The sequence below is a fragment of the Solea solea genome, chromosome 12, assembly GCF_958295425.1.
Source record: "Solea solea chromosome 12, fSolSol10.1, whole genome shotgun sequence".
NCBI lineage: Eukaryota > Metazoa > Chordata > Actinopteri > Pleuronectiformes > Soleidae > Solea > Solea solea.
This window is the reverse complement of record NC_081145.1, coordinates 28,508,624-28,528,044: the sequence shown is the minus strand read 5'-3', so window position 1 is coordinate 28,528,044 and position 19,421 is coordinate 28,508,624. Positions and strand designations below refer to the sequence as shown.

Genomic DNA, 19,421 nt, shown 5'->3' with positions numbered 1-19,421 from the left:
ATACTAAACTATGACATTTTTGTCTCATTTTGGACGAGATACTTAACAATTACTTTCTGTCTAAATTTGGACGACATACTAAACTATGACTTTTTGTCTCATTTTGGACAACATACTAAACTATGACACGTTTGTCTCATTTTGGACAATTTTTGTCTCATTTTGAACGACATTCTATACGATGACTTTTTTGTCTCGTTTTGGACGACATACTAAACTATGACTTTTTTGTCTCATTTTGGACGACATACTAAACTATGACTTTTTTGTCTCGTTTTGGACGACATACTAAACTATGACATTTTCGTCTAGTTTTGGACGACATTCTAAACTATGACATTTTTGTCTTAATTTGGACGACATACTAAACTATGACATTTTTGTCTCATTTTGGACGAGATACTTAACAATTACTTTCTGTCTAAATTTGGACGACATACTAAACTATGACTTTTTGTCTCATTTTGGACGACATACTATACTATGACTTTTTTGTCTCATTTTGGGCGACATACTAAATTATGACTTTTTGTCTCATTTTGGACGACATACTAAACTATGACATTTTTGTCTCATTTTGGACGACATACTAAACTATGACTTTTTTGTTTCGTTTTGGACGACATACTAAATTATGAAATTTTTGTCTCATTTTGGACGACATACTAAACTATGACTTTTTTGTCACATTTTGGACGACATACTAAACTATGACTTTTTGTCTTAATATGAACGACATACTAAACGATGACTTTTTGTCTAAATTTGGACGACATACTAAACTATGACCTTTTTGTCTCATTTTGGACGACATACTAAACTATGACATTTTTGTCTCATTTTGGACAATTTTTGTCTCATTTTGAACGACATTCTATACGATGACTTTTTTGTCTCGTTTTGGACGACATACTAAACTATGACTTTTTTGTCTCATTTTGGACGACATACTAAACTATGACTTTTTTGTCTAGTTTTGGACGACATACTAAACTATGACTTTTTTGTCTCATTTTGTACGACATACTAAACTATGACACGTTTGTCTCATTTTGGACAATTTTTGTCTCATTTTGAACGACATTCTATACGATGACTTTTTTGTCTCATTCTGGACGACATACTATAATATGACATTTTTGTCTCATATTGGACGACATACTAAACTATGACTTTTTTGTCTCATTTTGGACGACATTCTAAACTATGACATTTTTGTCTAAATTTGAACGACATACTAAACGATGACATTTTTGTCTAAATTTGGACGACATTCTAAACTATGATTTTTTGTCTCATTCAGGACGACATACTATAATATGACATTTTTGTCTAAATTTGGACGACATACTAAACTATGACTTTTTTGTCTCATTTTGGACGACATTCTAAACTATGACATTTTTGTCTAAATTTGGACAACATACTAAACTATGTTATTTTTGTCTAAATTTGAACGACATAATAAACTATGACTTTTTTGTCTAAATTTGAACGACATAATAAACTATGACTTTTTTGTCTAAATTTGGACAACATACTAAACTATGACATTTTTGTCTCATATTGGACGACATACTAAACTATGACTTTTTTGTCTAAATTTGGACAATATACTAAACTATGACATTTTTGTCTCATATTGGACGACATACTTAACTATGACTTTTTTGTCTAAATTTGGACAACATACTAAACTATGACATTTTTGTCTCATTTTGGACGACATAAAACATAAAAAAGTCATAGTTTAGTATGTCGTCCATAATGAGACAAAAAAGTCTTGTTTTTTCCAAAAAACAACAACACACTCCAGGGAGCCACTGCAGAGCCTCTGAAGAGGCACATGCGGCTCCAGAGCCACAGGTTGCACACCCACTGGTTGTGGTTGTCCTCAGCAGACTCAAGTGTCCAGGTGAGTCCAGACACTTCCTCAGTCCCTTTTAATGAGACGATGCTGCCCCCTGCTGGCCAGCTGCTGCCAGATATTTAACATGCATCAGAGTGGAGAAGGAGGGAGAGCACAGAGTCATATTTACCTCTGAACCTCTTCCACACTGAACATGACTCATCGGGTTTAGTGTCATTAGTTGTGCTCTTGTTATTTTTTATATTATATATAATAGATAAACCTACAAACAACCTAGAAAAAGCATAAAAAAAGGAGAGAACAACATATGACCATTAAACTACATAAATAAATGTTCTTATTCTTATCATTAACCAAAATATCAAATGGTGAATAATTATAATCATTTTAAATATTCAAGAATTGGGCTTTTGATAAATATGGTTTTGCAAACATTCAATTATGTATACAAATATGGTTGTAGTGTCAGGTTTTCAAAATTAACGTAATGAACACGTCTAATAACAATCCAATAAACATTCCCAGCAGCAATGCATGCTGGGAAGCCAGTTTGTATGCCTTTCAGTTTTTGTCCTTGAGAACATTTTTTGGTTTAAACTGAGATACAAAGTGATTTCACTTGTTTACATAGGGGGGAGATTTGGCTCCTCCCACACACACACATCTGTGTGTGTGTGTGTGTGTGTGTGTGTGTGTGTGTATCAGGTTACACCTGTTCTCACCTGTCACACCCGACATCTTTGAGTGTGAGTGTGTGTGAGTGTCAGGATGGGCAGCGGAGCGTCGGTCAGGGACGGATTGCCGAGGCCTGAGGGACCAGGCAGCGAGGCTGAACCTGGACCTGCACGTGGACCTGCACCTGGACCTGCACGTGGACCTGCAAAAGAGAAAATTGTCTGTGGTGTTTTTCAGGCGCAGGAGGAGGAGGAGGAGGAGGAGGAAACACCTGCCTGTCACACCATCGAGGTTCAGAGCGAGGAGAGCGACACACAAGCAGAGGAGGAGGAGGAAGAAAGAGTCCCACAAACTGTCGTGAACGCAGCCACGACTGTGAGCATATTATATTCATGTAAACTTAAATCAAATGAATATCAGATATAAAGGTGTTTACAACAGAGGTGAAGTGAAACGGCGCTGTTCTCAGTGTACTGCGTAGTTTATCATAATTCATCGTGCTGATGATGTTTTATATTTATATTTATTTATTATATGTAGTTTTAACGTGTTGATCATGTAACTGTTGTTTTTTTTGGCCTGTAAACGATTCACCAGGTTGATTTATTTATTTATTAAAACATTTAATAAAAAGAACAAACAATGTAAGCAAACCAATCAGTGGCTGGAGCTTCCATGTCCTTTAACAAAGTAAAAGGACGTAGTTTTCCTGCCATTTTAACGTCAACTTTGTTGCTAGCCCTTAGGCCACGCCTTTTGATGTAGAGAAAATAATTAAATTTAATCATTTAATCATTAATTTATACAAGATACAAGTCTAGATCATCCATATGTCAAGTTTGACGCGGCTAGCTCAAACGTGCTAGGACGGGTTTATTCATAATGGCCGACTTCTGGGTGGGCGGAGCCAATGGACGTACATAAGTAATTGTTTTGGAAGTTTACCAAGTCTGCTTAAAATCCGAACAACTATGTTAGACGCACTGCAGAGCCCTGGGACTCTGAATCTCAAGATGCATGTTAACGATGATCGCAATGAAGTCGGAGAAACAATAATAATCTCAACAGGAACCGTGGGCCAGGGCCCTTATTTCATAAATGATTGTAAGAAATAATCTCCTCCACCCTGTGAGGTAACAGACTTACAGTCCGTGCTGCAAATCCCAAATTAAAAACAAAGCAACATTTCTCTTTTCACATATGCAGAGCCATGAGAAACCCGGTGTGAATTGAGCGCTAATGGAATGCATTTGTCAGACAGGAATGGTGTCGTTGAACGTGCATCGACATCTTTGACACGTTGCTGTCACTCCAGGGAAGTAAAGTGGCGTAGATCTTGTCGACAGCAAGGTTGCATCTCTATTTTCTGCATGCTGGGAGCGTCTGTCATTTCAGTGTTATCAGCCATGTTTCCTCCGCGTGAAAACGTATCTTATTATAACTTCTTTAAGAAAACCTTAACTAAAGACTAGTTTAGAAAAGTGTGGTAGCACTGACTGTGTGTCTCTGCTGTGTTCTCAGGAAACCGCAGCTGAGGGTGAAGCTGAAGTGTGTCTGGACTTTGAGACTTTCCTCCACAGTGACGGGACACTCTACAGCTGCTTCAATCACCATGGTGACAGAGTGTACGTCGACGAGTCGCAGGTGAGAGGGAGCACCATCTAAACTGAAGTCAAAGTTCAGGTTTCTTTAAAACCCTTTAAATTCAGCACTGCCTGAGCTGTGTTCGCCCCCTGCTGGCCCCACTGTGACATGTGACATCACTTAACAAATATTAACCTAATAATATGTATATATATATATATATGTGTGTATATATATACATATATATATACACATGTATGTACATACATATATGTACATACATGTGTATATATATATGTATACACATATATATATACACATGTATACATATATATGTATACACATATATATATACACATATAAGACATTTGAACTTAGTAATGGAGGCAACAGAGGATCAACAACTCCTGTGTGTGTGTGTGTGATGTTAAAATCACCGGCGTGACAGAGTGAGCGGTAAGAGTCTGTCCAGTGGTGAGACAAAGCAACAAATCTGTTCTGAGAATATCGTAGACTTAACAAAGTGTAGATTACATGAGGTGAGCCACTTGTCTAACTTGATACAGTCTTGATACAGTATTTCTGCTCCTGATCTCGCTCTCCTCTGTCCACTATTTCACCCCAACCTATCTTGGCAGATGCTGCACATCTTTGAGGGAGTGAAGAGAGTTGAGACCCCACGGGTGCCCGCAGTCGCCCATGGGAGCTTTCCGCGTGCCTGCACTATACTGGCACCCGGAGCTCAGGCAGTGCTGACTGTGTGTATGGACTTTGTTTAGTTGCATGGTTCTTCTCACGTGGCTTCTCTGTTACTGTCCTCTCCAGAAGCTGCAGCCTTTTCCACAGGAGTGGTACAACCAGGGGCGCTTCGTCGCCGCCAACAATGAGGTCAGTCTGACAAAATGAACCCGAGATCTTCCGATACACATCCATGCTTACTGGAGGGTAGAACGTGCTGTTCTGGCTTGCCCCTCAGGTCTCCGGTCACCTGCAGACTCAGGCTAGCAGCAGCGAGCCAGCGGTCAGAGAGGACGACCGCACCGGCAGCATCTACATCCAGGGCAAAGGAACCGTCATGACCTACATGTTCGAGGTGAGGTGAAGGCCAAATATGGTCATGGAGCTACACATAGACCACTAAACACAGGATGTTTCATGGTTTGATTGACAGCAGATGTCTCAGAAGATCCAGTATTTTGAAGTGTGGTTTTGTGAGATGCCGTCAGTGAAAACTTGCGGGACACGATGGGGACATTATCAGACACATCAGACACAGACTCACTCAGTGATTTTAGCTCATGGGAACACAGGAGCTGATGGTCTACTGCTGCCTCGTGTGGTCACTTTGTGTCACTGAGGTCAATCTTAGCGAAGGATTTCAAACACTGAAGTGAGGTGAGGTCTATGGGCTTTGGTGTGGGTGAGTGAGCGTTTACCTGTTGGAAAAGTCTGTGAGATAAAGACTTGACTGATTTATGAGGTGAATCTTTTGCTAAGTGGCTTCAATCTGTTTTTCCTTATGATTCCACTTCTATGTTTTCTGGATGTTGATTTCCAGTTGTATGCTAGTTCTAGATGCAACAGTGCTGAATCTGAACTACTCTACTACTTGTCTACTATGCTTGTCTTTTCTATGGCGTGCTGGTGTTTTTCAGGAGAGGCTGAACGTCTGCAGGTTCTGGGATCCTCACTCCGGCGTCTGGCTGCTGCTGCCGCTGCAGTGGGAGATGAACGTCAACTTTGTCAAATCTCGCATTCAGAGAGTCATGGTGAGGAAGACGACAATGGGGCTGAGTATCAGGAGTGTTTGCTTTCTTTAAAAGGTGTAATGTGTTCCAGTCTGCCCTGCCTGGCCTAGTGGACCAGAAGGAGATCACGGCGGCGCTGCGTCAGTGCAACTACGACCCCGAGGAGGTCATCTCTGTCTATCTCACCATGTTTGGAGAAATCCTCCTGCAGACCTCGCCCAGCGGAGACCACAACTACACCGACCTCAACTCCTTCAGGTCCAAGAAACACGACAAATGATTCTCCCTGAAACTAATTTATACAACTGATAAAGTGCAAGATGGAGGTTAGAAGGTGGAGGGTAGAAATTAGAAAGTGGAGGGCAAGAGGTTAGAAGATGGAAATTTCAGAAAATAAATGGAGGTTAGAAGATGTAGTTTCAGGATACAGTTAAGAGGCTAGAAGATGGAAATTTAAGGTTAGAAGTGGTTGGAGGCCGAAGATCCTACACCATGAATCTTTTCTGTGACTCAGCATTATTTGCAGCTAAACTGCCCGTTTGTCATTAGAGCCCTCTTAGAGCAAGACAGAGTGATTGAAGATCTGAAGCAGAATCTCCAGTCAAAAGAGAAGGAGGTGGACAACCTTTTCCAGAGAAACAATTACTTGGCCAGGGAAGTCTGCTACCTAAATGACGTGGTCCAGCACCTGAACCAGAAGCTAGCTGAGCTGGAGGCCGACAAGCAGGAGGCCAGAGAGAAGATCAGGTCTCTCCTGAACCACCGGGCTCCAGCTGTCCCACCTGCCAGAACCGCCACCAAACCTGCCGTGGATGCCAACCAACTTGGTCAGGTGAGGGGTCTGACCCGTGAGCTCAACGTCTCCAACAAGCAGCTCCGATCGACGGTTGACCAGGCGATGACCGACATGAAGAACCAGCTGGAGCAGATGAAAGGTGTCGCAGGAAAGTTGACCGAGGTGAAGAAGGTGGCGGCCGGGGAGGTAGAAGAACTGCGCTCCCTCTACAGGCGGGAGGCGGTGGAGAGGAAGAGCCTTTACAACAAGCTGCTGGAGCTGCAGGGAAACATCCGGGTGTTCTGTCGCTGCAGGAAGAGCTCCGCCTCCAGCTTCTGCCTGGAGACAACAGACGACCAAGAGGTGGTGCTCGTCCAGAAGGGAAGCAAGAAAAGGTTTCAGTTTGACAAGGTGTTTCCTCAGAGCAGCACACAGGTGACAAACCTAAACTCAGATCAAAGTTCTGATAATGTTGTTATTTTTGGAGAAATAATATCATCTGTTCATGACAACTGTGTACAGGAGGAAGTGTTTGCAGAAACTCTGCCACTGATAACATCCTGCGTAGACGGATATAACGTCTGTATACTGGCCTACGGACAAACCGCCTCAGGGAAGACCTACACCATGATGGGGGCAAAGCAAAACCCCGGAGTCAACATCAGGTCAGGAATAAAGAATGGTGACAGGGGAGGAATGGAAAGGTTTAACTGGATAGTTCTGTGCTGTGAGCGCCCCCTGCTGCTGAGACACTTTAGCTGATGTTTGTCACTGTATCTCACTGTGAGACAGGAAACAGGAAACTGAAGTTTGTAAACCACTCACTTTCCCACACCAAATAAACCTATCAATAGATTTTGGGATTATAAGTATTTTTGGGAATATAAATAGATTTTTAAGTCTTGATCTACAGTTGGACGTTGTTGGCTTTCATTCTTGTGTCGGACATTGCGCTCATGACTCTTCAGTGACGACACTCTCTGACCGATCAGTGGCCGGCAGTGTGTTGACGTCACATTTTAGTATCGGCTCAGTTTGCTTTGAACCTCGTCAGAGCAGGAACTAAAAACAAACAAACAGCAGGTACCAGGTTCTATCACTGATGGAGAAGTAGAGCCGTAGAACTGAATAGCAGAAAAACATCACGTGTGTCAGTACCTCATACAACCACACTTCATAAAACTTTCATGGATGAATGCAGCTTAATGCTTGATGACCTCGAGGTTATTTGGAACATGAACTGCTGTCAGAAGCCAAACGAGACTAGTTACGTGTCATTGTGTGACGTGTCACATGACAGCGGGTTATGAATATGTGATGAGCACGGAGCAGAGGAGTCTGTTTACACACACACACACACACACAGACAGACAGACAGACAGACAGACAGAGAGAGACAGGACCAGTTTCCTGTGAGTCACACTGTGTCTGTGTTTCTCAGGTCCATTCGAGAGCTGCTTCGCATCTGTGCAGACAAAGAGAAGGTGTCCTACACTCTGAAGGTGCCACTGTCGTGTTGTTTACGTGTTTCCATGGTGTTGTTTTTGGTAAATAAATACATTTAAAAAAAAAGTTGGTCACCAAACATGGCTGCCAGCAGGGACATGGGTGGGGAGCAACAAATGTTATCTGTTTAAGATTATTTTCTTTATCTCACTGTTAGACAGACTTTTCCAAGAGTAAAACTGAAGTTCGTAAACCACTCACTTTCCCACACCAAAGTCCACATCAGTGATTTTAACATCACAGGAGTTGTTGATCCACTGCTGCATCACTGAGTTCAAGTGTCTGATTTTCTCACTTCAGTGTTTGAAATCCTTCGTTCAGATTGACCTCAGTGACACAAAGTGACCACACGAGGCAGCAGAGGACCAGCAGCTCCTGTGTCCCCTCGAGCTAAAATCACTGATTTTCACTTTGGTGTTGGAGAGTGAGTGTTTTTTCTTGTCAGTAAAGTCTCACAGTGAGATCCTGATACATCACACTGTATAAAGTACCCAAAATATTACCAGTTACCACTTTAGTAGAAGTTTATAATATTACTTAAGTACAGTAAATGTCATAAACTTTAAGACTTTTGATTTTATTTGGTAGTAACAAAGAGAGTTAGAGGAAACATAGTGCAGTAAAAGTACAAGATACTAGAAAAATAAAGTATTTGTACTTTGTTACATTATAACACTGTCAGTGTCTCTTATCACTACACCTGAAAAACCTGGCTGTTGTGTCCACTGTCAAAACTCAGATTTCGATGTTGGAGATTTACAACGACAGTTTGAACGACCTTCTGACCAAAAGTGGATGTTGGAGATTTACAACGACAGTTTGAACGACCTTCTGACCAAAAGTGCCGGTGCGGCCCTCGACATTCGAGTCCAGGGGAAGACGGTATCGGTCCCAGGACTGACCCAGACCCGGGTCCAGACTGAGGCCGACATCCTCAGTGTCATGGAGACTGGAGAAAAGAACAGAAAAATTGCCTCGACCAAGATGAACATACAGAGGTTCTACAGAGCATTATTGATTATTGATGCTAACAGAACGATGATATACTTTAGTGGTTTCACCTGTTGTTGTTCCCGCCCCTCAGTTCTCGGTCTCACCTGGTGGTGGCGCTGGAGGTAGAGGGTCTAGACAAGGTCTTGGGTCGGACGTCTCGCGGCACGCTGACCTTGTGCGACCTTGCTGGTTCTGAGCGGATCTCTAAGACTGAGGCTGAGGGTCAGAGGCTGGTGGAGGCAGCCGCCATCAATAAATCCCTGACAGCACTGGGACAGGTACGCTGACCGGTGCACTGACTGGACAGATGCGCTGGCAGGTGCACTGACCTGACAGGTGCACTGACCTGACAGGTACGCTGACAGGTGCACTGACCGGACAGGTACGCTGACAGGTGCACTGACCGGACAGGTACGCTGACAGGTGTGCTGACCGGACAAAACAAAACATTAGAGAGAAACAACGTGACATCCGCCATCAGTGTTTGAGTGCAGTGAATGTTTGTGTGAGAGTGGACAGAACAGACGTTGATGTTTGTTTGTCCCTCAGGTGTTCGGTGCTCTGAAGAACAACGCTCTCCACGTCCCGTACAGGAACTCTAAACTTACTCACCTGCTGCAGCCCTGTCTCAGTGGAGACGCCAAGGTACAGTGACACCTGAAGAGGGCGCCACTGACATCCTGCTAACAGTAACAAGTGACCTCAGTTTCACTTATTTACCAGAGGGTTTGAGTGTCTGCTGTGATAACAGCGTTAGCTGAAGCTGGTCCGATAAACATGCTCACTGCACTAGACTTTATGATAATGTAGCTGCTCTTAGTCTTTAAGATTATTATATATTATTGTTTCATTACTTCCTCCGTCCGTTACCCGTAGTATTTACGTCCACGTCGTCACTGACAGACGCGTCCTCTGCTCCATCTGCAGTGCTGCGTGTTTGTCAACGCAAGTCCAGACGCGCGGGACGCCGTGGAGACGCTGAGCACGCTGCAGTTCGGCTCCAGCATCCGCCAGGTTTCACTGGGCAGAGCGACACAGAACATCTCACCGGTGAAGAACAAGACCTCGAACAAGTCGACGACAAACTGAAGCTCCAGCAGGTTTTTATTCACTTCAGTGAGACTTAGAAGAAGCTTTTCTGTTTGAGTCTGTGTGAAGAGTATTTATTTATTGTAAGAAATAAACATTCATGACATAAATGATTCTCTTTACTGTTTGAACAGAAAACGCTGACAGGCGAAGGTTGAAGACTCTTAAAAGTGCTGAGTCATGATGTTTTTTATGCGTGGTCTTAGCTGCAGGAGCTTCTGTTCCTCAGCAGCTGGTTCAGGACGCTGGTCCGTTTCAGCGCTCGGAGGTTGGAGATGTCCTCTGCGATCACTGGGATGTCCTCGTCGTGGTTCGTCTCGCCTCGTTCGTCTCCATCGCTGTCAGACAGCGTACACAAGAGGGCGTCGTTCTCGTACGTGGGGAAGTAATACCTGAGGACGCAAGTCCTACTTTTAGTGAAACCAAAATATAAATACAACATCTGTAGTCATGCCCTGCATTGCTTGATGTACGTAGACGGGATGTACACAGGACAGATGTAAACTCATAATTACTAACGGTGTTGTGGACACTGTCCACTGTCTCTCTCTGACCGTTGACGTGTCTCACTAAAGAAAATTCCTGAAGACTAACTTTGACCAATGACTTGTCCAGATGCAGAGTGTGCTGCACGGACAAAGACAGGCTCTTACAAGCTGTCCTCCCATCTTAAGCTGTGTCAGCATATTTGGTCTTTTAATTTGAGGGAACCGGTCCTGGAAAGTCAACCCAAGTGTGGGAACCCTTTTAGCTGCGACAGTACATACAGACATCGTGATCTTATCCTCACCATGGTCCATTCCACCACAAACCATAAAGACCGTTGATATTAACAAATGGATTAATACTTCCCTCTGTTGTCCACGAACAGTCCTACCCATAATGCACCAGGAGGCAAACAAATCGCCTTCCACACTTTACCACTTAAACACCAGAGTTGCGCTGGACGTACTGTGGTTGGTCCCAGGTGGACACGTGTGGCAGCTTCATCACGTGACCTTCAGCCTCGACGTGACGCAGCACGTCGGCTCTGCAGTGGAACTTCTCCTGGCAGCCATAGCAACGGTTCTGGTGGATCTGCCTCCGGATGAAGTTCACCAGTTTGACCTGCTGGTAGAACCCGAGGTCTGTGGAGAGACGGAGAGGTAAGAAATGCATCACGATACATCATCATCCGAGCATAAATACAGGGGGCTACTCCAATAAATAACATAAGATGTATGTCAGCTTCAGTCTGACATATAACAATGTTTCATTTTGCCTTTTGGGTCAATTTCACTCACTCTCCCACTCTCACTTTGTGTCACTGAGGTAAATCTAATTAAAGGAGGTTTAACTCCAAATTCACAAAGTGACCACACGAGGCAGCAGAGGACCAGCAGCTCCTGTGTCCCCGCGAGCTAAAATCACTGATTTTCTCTCTGGACTTTGGTGTGGGAGAGTGAGTGGTTATAAACTTCACTTTCCTGTTGGAAAAGTCTGTCTCAAAGTGAGATAAAGACGTGAACATATTTCATCAGGTTCAGGACTTACTGAGTTCTGTCCTCAGCTTGTGGAGATCAAAGTCATGAGCTGCCTGCAAAAAAGAAAAGAAAAAGACGAGACAATGATTAAGAAGGAAGAGGAAAGTGTTAAACTAGCAGAGCAGGTAACAAACAGACTCAGGTCTCCTTTCATCTTTAAGTTGAGTTTGCTTCAGTCACAGCAAACGATTTTTGTGAAAAACCCAGAAACTTCCTGACGTTCACGCTGCTTCTTTTTTTGTGATGAAAGCTGCGTTTACGTCGACATTCTTCCAACGCTGTGATGTCGCATCACAAATGGAGGTAATGTGTGCACCTGGGTGGGTGGGACCGGGTGGAGAGGGCAGGGCCAAGATTGACACACACACACACACAGGTGTCACAGTACTGTACCTTCATGTGTGTGTAGATCTGTTCCATGGTCTCTGACTGATGATCACAGAACAGACACACAGCAGACACCGGGTGAGCCTGCCAGTCTGACCAATCACTGTGGACGACACACACACAGCTGTTTAAATCTCCTCTTCCACACACTGAGGATGAAGACCAGCAGGATCTAGACCTGGAGTCTGAATCCTGATACTCACTCGTCCTCGTCCACCAGCTCTCGATCGTCTTCGCTCTGCACCTCCTCCCACGTCTTCCCCAGCTCCTGACAACACACACACACACACACACACGTTTTTACAGCTCATAATTAAAGGGATGGTTACATTTTTTTATTTTTTGCTGACACAGCTCTCCCCTATGCTTAAGTCTACGATATCTTTAAGAACACGTTCACGTCTTTATCTCACTGTCAGACAGACTTTTCCAACAGGAAACTAAGTTTATAAACCGCTCACTCTCTCACACCAAAGCCCATAGAGAAAATCAGTGATTTTAACATCACACACACACACACTCCACTGCTGCCTCCATCACTAATTTCTAATTTATTTATTTTTTTTTATTATTTTTTTTTTATTATTTTGTCACTTGCACTTTGCAAAACGTTGTTCAGATTGACCTCAGTGGCACAAAGTTACCACACGAGGCAGCAGAGGACCAGCAGCTCCCTTGTCCCCATGAGCTAAAGTCACTGATTATCTGTATGGACTTTGGTGTAAGAGAGTGAGTGGTTTACATCCACTTCAGTTTCCTGTTGGAAAAGTCTGTCTCACAGTGAGATAAAGACGTGAACGTGTTCTTCAGATATCATAGACCTAAGATGGTGAAGATTTTATTAGTTTATTCCTCCATGAAAATAATAAATAATGAAAATAAAGGCACACATGTTGATGCAGTTGTTTAGCTCATGTACATTTCCCCTAAACCAGATCAACTTCTATAGAACATCAGTAATTATGGTTTTTCTTCTTGTTACCAGGTAGTTGATGACGTAGAATCTGTCATATTCACGGTTGTTGGCGTTGATGCGTCTGTGTGCTTTCTTCCTCATGTGGTCCTTCAGCGTGGTCTTATCTCGAAACGTCTTCTCACAGTACAAACACTGCAGACTGACGACAGGAAGCAAAAACACTGAAGCTGAAACGCATCGTCTTCATGACCGTGATGTTTAAATTGACTGAATGTTCACTGGATTTTCTGGTCACATTCAGCAGAAGAACGGGTCTCACTTGTCCAGTTTGCCCTGCAGAGTGTCCAGGAACTCGTCACAGAAGACAATGTTGTCCGGCAGCCCGATGCTGAACGAATGTTCTCTGGCCATGTGGTTCAGCAGAGACGACCTGGAAACATGAGCGTTTCACACCAAAGCCCAGAGAGAAAATCAGTGATTTTAGCTTGCGGGCGACCCAGCAGCTGCTGGTCCTCTGCTTTATCTCACTGTGAGACAGACTTTTCCAACAGGAAACTGAAGTTGATGTAAACCGCTCACTCTCTTACACCAAAGTCCATACAGATAATCAGTGACTTTAGCTCATGGGGACAAGGGAGCTGCTGGTCCTCTGCTGCCTCGTGTGGTCACTTTGTGCCACTGAGGTCAATCTGAACAAAGGTTTGCAAAAGCCGAAGTGACAAAATCAGACATTTGAACTTAGTGATCAACAAACACTGTGTGCTGTGATGTTAAAATCACTGATTTTCTCTATGGGCTTTGGTGTGGGAGAGTGAGTGGTTTACAAACTTCAGTTTAGGATTGCAACGATTAACTGATTAGTCAGCTATTTTGATTCATGATTAGTTTGTTTGTTGTTTTTTTTTTTGATAAAAAAATAAAAGTTTTTTCAGCTTCGTAAATGAGATGTTTTATTCTGGTTTCTTTGCTCCATATAGCAAAGAAACCTTTACAAGCAAATAAAACAATCATCACTTCCAGTTTTTGGAAACACTGATCAACATTATTTTAAATTCATTTTATGGACCAAACAAGCTCCACTTCAGTTTCCGGTTTGAAAAAGTCTGTTGAACAATGAGAACAAGTTCTTAACAGAGCATTCACTTTAGTTATTCTTTGGTGAGGGCTCACTCTCACGCGTCGCTCCCTGATTGACATAAATAATTTTTTGTTTGCTTGCACCTGTTCCCAGCGAACTCGTCGCTGCAGAACATGCAGAGACGCTGGAAGCTGCCGTCGTCTCTCTCCTGCTGCTGCTGCTCCAGCACCTCCTCCTGCAGGAACAAAACTAAAAGTAAAAACCTCTTCCTTGTCTTCTTCCCGTCGCAGTGTTTACCGACACATCTGTGAGTGCAGAACTTTCTCTGTTTCTCTGTGTTGGACTCACCAGTCGTTTCTGCTGGAGGTTTTCTCGCAGGACTCGGTCCTCGGGAAGGACATCACACAGCAGGAAGTAGTCCTCCTGTTTCTCTGTCACAACAAGTGACAAGAGGAAAACTGACTGAGATGAAACACACGTGAACTTGTTCAATGAGACCGAACCACGTCGCATTCAAACTGCCACCACAAAATTAAAGAAATCCAGTTGCTATTTCACACTTTGTTTTGGACACTTTCTCCTAAGTTCAAGCACTTTTAAAACCCTGAAAGCACAACGTTGAAATTCAAGCAAACACAGAGATTTCAAATAGTTTTCCTGATGGATTTAATCAGACGAAGATTTGTCAGGTTCAACAGCTTTGCTTGGATTTGAAACAAATTATTTGTCTTCATAGTTTTTAAATCTAAAATGAAACCAGACATATTTTTACTTTTCTATTACACAGTTCTAACACAGCTTTTTAGTTCCTGACGAGGTTCAGCTGAGCCAATGCTAAAATGTGACGTCAACAGACTGCCAGACACTGATTGATCAGAGGGTGTCGTCACTGAAGAGTCATGAGCGCAACGTCCGACACAAGAATCAAAGCCAACAATGTCCAACTGTAGATTAAAGTTAAAAAGACTTAAAAATCTACTGAGAATTCCAAAATCTACTTAAAATCCCATAAATCTATTTTTAGTTCCAAAAATCTATTTATAATCCCAAATCCCAGTGATTGGTCAGAGAGTGTCGTCACTGAAGAGTCATGAGCGTGACACAAGAATCAAAGTGAACAAAGCTGAACTGTAGATTAAAGTTAAAAAGATTTAATAATCCTGAAAACATGTGTTAATCTGCAACATTTAGCAAAGCAAACGTGTTGAACAGAGGATTCTGGTGGATTCAGAGACAGCACTGCTGAAAGTCCAGTGACTGTGTCAGACTGAGTCTGAAGGACTGAACCATTCTGTCCACTAATCTGAACTAATGATTCACTTTCACCAAAACAACTGCTGCACAAGTCACTCGTGTGTGTGTGTGTGTGTGTGTGGCGTAGAAAATGTGATATGCTGAGGAGGAGCTATGAAGTCATGGAAAACAACAAGTGACTGATAAACTGAGTGGAGTTGAGCTAGAACTGACAGCGACGTTTTAAAGGGCAGGTGTGAAGATAATGTTGCAAACATTCGTTCGAGCAGAGGAACTCACCGGCCGGTCCGGTGGAGTTGGTTCTGATGACACTGCAGAAGTCTGTGATGGGCTGCTCCATGAATCTGCCTTTCCAGTACAACAAGTACCTGATGGACGACAGCAAACAGAGACACGGTCACTGTGGAGACCTCGGTCACGTGACTGAAGCCACATGGCTCCTGATTCAATGTTTCTAATGTCACTTAGCAACGGATGTGTTTGGAGTCAAACTTTGGGCTTGTTGTCTGATTATCTTTTTATTTTAAAGGGTAAATAAAATCCAAAGGAAAAAAATGCAAAGAAGCGGGCCGAGAGCTGAGCGAGGAGAGGTGAGGGGGCGTGGCCTGGAAGTGAAATCTGAAACTCATTTGCTCGCGAGTGGTGAACCTTGCCCTGATTGGACAAGAAGTTGATGAAAGCGTGTAACAAAGACACGAGAGTGGACTCATGTCTAGTCCACACGCAGCTGTTTTTCTTTTGTATGCGTTTCCTTCTTCCATCCACACGTCAGTGGAATTTTATGTATCTGAAAAGTGAGACTTTTAAAAGAACTTCTGGTTCACTGTTCATGTGTGGACGGGGGAAAACGGTGTTTTAGTCTTGTGCTGTATAACGGTTTAACCCTAATACATTTCTCTACTTTAAAAAAAACAAAACAACATCCTGAAGTGTTTTGGGGACGGAGCACAAATTTTTTTATTTTAACAAAAACACAAACAAATGTCACAAACTAATTTGTGTTATTTCACAAAAAACATTCACAAAATGTTTCATGTGACAAAAACATGAAATACGAGCCAAAAATGTGACTTCCAGTGTTTTTAGAGTGATGAGCGTGACGTCCGACACAAGAATCAAAGCCAACAGAGTCCAACTGTAGATTAATGTTAAAGACTTAAAAAAACCTGAAAACATGCTTTAATCTCCAACATTTAGCAAAGAAAATGTCTAAAATGTCAATGTTTAACAGGAGTCTGGTGTATTTAGAGACAGCACTGCTGGAAGCCGGCGATCGTGACCACGTTCAGTGGTATTTCAGTTCAGTGATTGTCTTCATTGTTGTTTTCTTTTCCTCAACAACAACATAAATCTAAATCACAGGTTAAATGTAAGAACAACAAATCTTAAGAGTCGGGGCTCGTACTTTGGCAGGTCTGCGACCAGTTTGACATCGGCGATGACCAGCTTGTGCTGCTGCAGCAGGTGTTTTAGGAAAACGTCTGTCTGTGGAAGGGGAGTCGACTCGGAGCAGAACGGACACAGGAGCACCCCGGAGCAGGAGCGCCGCCGACTCTGAGTCACGGAGTCGCTGAGCGGCGGCTGCTCCGGGAAGCACAGCGGCTCCAGGATGCTGTCCTGACCTGAGAGGAGCAGACACTGTGAGTTTAACAGCTGCTGCAGTGCAGGGAGCTGAGAGGTTATCCTGATTAACTAACCCACACACAGAACTGTGGGAAATGTCTAGTGCCGGGAATGACACCAAATACAAATATACTGCTAATAGTGCACATTACATGCATATAATTAATATACAAATAAAAACTGAGAAACAAAGGTGTAGCAGGTGTCACATCAAGTGCGTGCAGGAAAATACACAAAAAGTCTACAGAAAAAAACAGAATATTAATGACGCAACTAAGGGATATATATTTTCACTATTAGTCCAAAAAAATGGCAGAAAATGTTGATCCGTGTTTGTCAGAACCTGGAAATGATGTTTTTAAATGTCTTTGTTTTTTTCCAGACATAATTCAGTTTTAATTATTTCTTTTTTTTTAATATGGGTTAGGGTTAACCCTAACCCTAACCCACATAAACCAGAAAATAATCAGTTCTAAGAGGCAGAAAAAAAAATTGAGAACCTGTTTAGTTACTTTTAACCCTTTACTGCAGGATTTGTTGTGATATCGTTGTCGGCCTCGTGTCATCCCTAATAATCACACATTTTAAAAACAGACTGGGACTCAAATGTGAATGAAGTGACAAACGTAGTTAAGTCCGGCTAACACTGAGCACATCACTAAAACAAACATATACATTTAATCACTACGTTTCGTGGTTTAATATAAACATTTAGGTCATTTAATTCTAGTAAAACACACATTTCCCTGACTTGAAGACGCGTGTGTATGCATTTTTTCTGTCCGATAATAAGTTATAATGACGTGTGTTCGTGAACTCGTATGAAAAGTAAGCTAGCTGCTACTTAGCCTGCTAGGCGGCTAACTGCTAGCGGCTGTCTGTTTCGCCAAGTTTGTGCTGACAGAGTTATTGTTTGAAATGACGCCAATATTTGACCAACTGTTTTTTTAAATAAAATCACAAGAGCACAAGACAACGTCGGGCTATTTCAATTGGTCAAGTTTACGGCTTTAAAATTAATAAAATCAACGTACCATCTTTGCGCCCGTCGCCGGCGGCGGCCATTTTAGGTGCCACGTGACCACAACAGCGCCGAACGGACCAATCAGAGGACGAGAAGAGCGAGGGTGCTGCGTTCACGATTCTCTGCTAAATCCGAACAGACCGGGATGCATTCAAGTGCAACACAGGTGAAATTAAACCGTGTGTGAGACTGTGTATGTGTGTGCGTGAGACTGTGAGACTGTGTATGTGTGTGTGTGTGTGTGAGACTGTGTATGTGTGTGTGTGAGACTGTGAGACTGTGTGTGTGAGACTGTATGTGTGTGTGTGTGTGTGAGACTGTGTATGTGTGTGTTCGAGACTGTGAGACTGTGTATGTGTGTGCGTGAGACTGTGTATGTGTGAGACTGTATGTGTGTGTGTGTGAGACTGTATGTGTGTGTGTGAGACTGTATGTGTGTGAAAGACTGTGTATGTGTGTGTGAGAGACTGTGTATGTGTGTGTGTGAGACTCTGTATGTGTGTGTGTGAGACTGTGTATGTGTGTGTGAGAGACTGTGTGTGTGTGTGTGTGTGAGACTGTGTATGTGTGTGTGTGTGAGACTGTGTATGTGTGTGTGTGAGACTGTGTATGTGTGTGTGTGTGAGACTTGATGATGAGGGAATGAATTTAAAAACGCTGCGATCCTGAACGACTGAACCAGGCCACGCTTCACCACAGAGACCACGGTATCCTAGCAGCAGCAGCCGACAGCGTTTGTTGGCACGGAAACAGAGCAGAAGCTGACACACACACACACACACACACACAGTACTTTCCAGCTCTCAGTCTGTAAATAAGGTAAACACAGGATGAAGCGTTATTACCCAGAATGCTCTGCACTCAGTGTCCCTCTGCACCGCAGGCCGCCTTCACTGAAACCTGAGTCACAGGATCCACAGGGACATCGCTGCGTTTGGATGAATTCAGCTCAAGTGCTCCCTCAGTGTGTGTGTGTGTGTGTGTGTGTGTGTGTGTGTGTGTGTGTGTGCGTGCGTGTGCGTGATTTTCTCTGTGGACTTTGGTGTGGGAGAGTGAGTGGTTTACAAACTTCAGTTTCCTGTTAGAAAAGTGTGTCTCACAGTGAGACAAAGACGTGGACATGTTCTGAAGATGTCGTAAACTTTAACTGAAGTTAGCGACGTGAGAAAATCAACACGCAGCCAATAATCGATCATCAAAATCCTGTTTATTTCTCACATTCTGTCATTAGCTCCATTCACCTGCAACGTCATCACATGACTCATGAGAGTCACACCAGCAGGAAGACGTGTGTGTGTGTGTGTGTGTGTGTCATAAACAGTGACCTTGTCAGGACCACCAGTCATGGAAACCAAAACCTGATCCTAATGAGGCAG

At 43.1% G+C, this 19,421-nt stretch overlaps 4 protein-coding genes across 4 annotated transcripts in view; 2 read left to right on the top strand and 2 right to left on the bottom strand.

Moving 5' to 3' along the window:
- Positions 1-2,638: 2,638 nt before the first annotated feature.
- Positions 2,639-8,948, top strand: LOC131470028 (uncharacterized; the record flags this gene model as incomplete). The annotated part of the gene is made up of 10 exons (XM_058645517.1): positions 2,639-2,920; positions 4,067-4,189; positions 4,955-5,017; positions 5,106-5,222; positions 5,785-5,898; positions 5,969-6,135; positions 6,427-7,087; positions 7,175-7,317; positions 8,094-8,154; positions 8,898-8,948. Coding segments are annotated over exons 1-10 (1,782 nt in total), but the record flags the coding sequence as incomplete, so codon positions are not given.
- A 5-nt stretch (positions 8,949-8,953) lies between these two features.
- LOC131470027 (uncharacterized) lies at positions 8,954-10,240 on the top strand. Its single transcript, XM_058645516.1, has 4 exons — positions 8,954-9,156; positions 9,243-9,429; positions 9,701-9,796; positions 10,079-10,240. Exons 1-4 carry the CDS (start codon positions 8,954-8,956, stop codon positions 10,238-10,240), a joined length of 648 nt encoding a protein of 215 aa, XP_058501499.1.
- Positions 10,238-18,162, bottom strand: znf277 (zinc finger protein 277). Its single transcript, XM_058646436.1, has 12 exons — positions 18,056-18,162; positions 16,804-17,020; positions 15,678-15,766; positions 14,493-14,575; positions 14,288-14,379; positions 13,386-13,496; positions 13,133-13,265; positions 12,354-12,418; positions 12,157-12,253; positions 11,774-11,816; positions 11,193-11,367; positions 10,238-10,632 (listed from the first exon to the last, which is right to left on the bottom strand). Exons 1-12 carry the CDS (start codon positions 18,084-18,086, stop codon positions 10,443-10,445), a joined length of 1,326 nt encoding a protein of 441 aa, XP_058502419.1. The 5' UTR covers positions 18,087-18,162; the 3' UTR covers positions 10,238-10,442.
- A 1,070-nt stretch (positions 18,163-19,232) lies between these two features.
- Positions 19,233-19,421, bottom strand: part of immp2l (inner mitochondrial membrane peptidase subunit 2) — a 57,903-nt gene continuing 57,714 nt past the window's right edge. Inside the window, exon 6 of the mRNA XM_058646232.1 lies at positions 19,233-19,421. This exon is cut by the window's right edge and continues 246 nt beyond it. The gene's annotated coding sequence lies outside the window, so the exon portion shown is untranslated.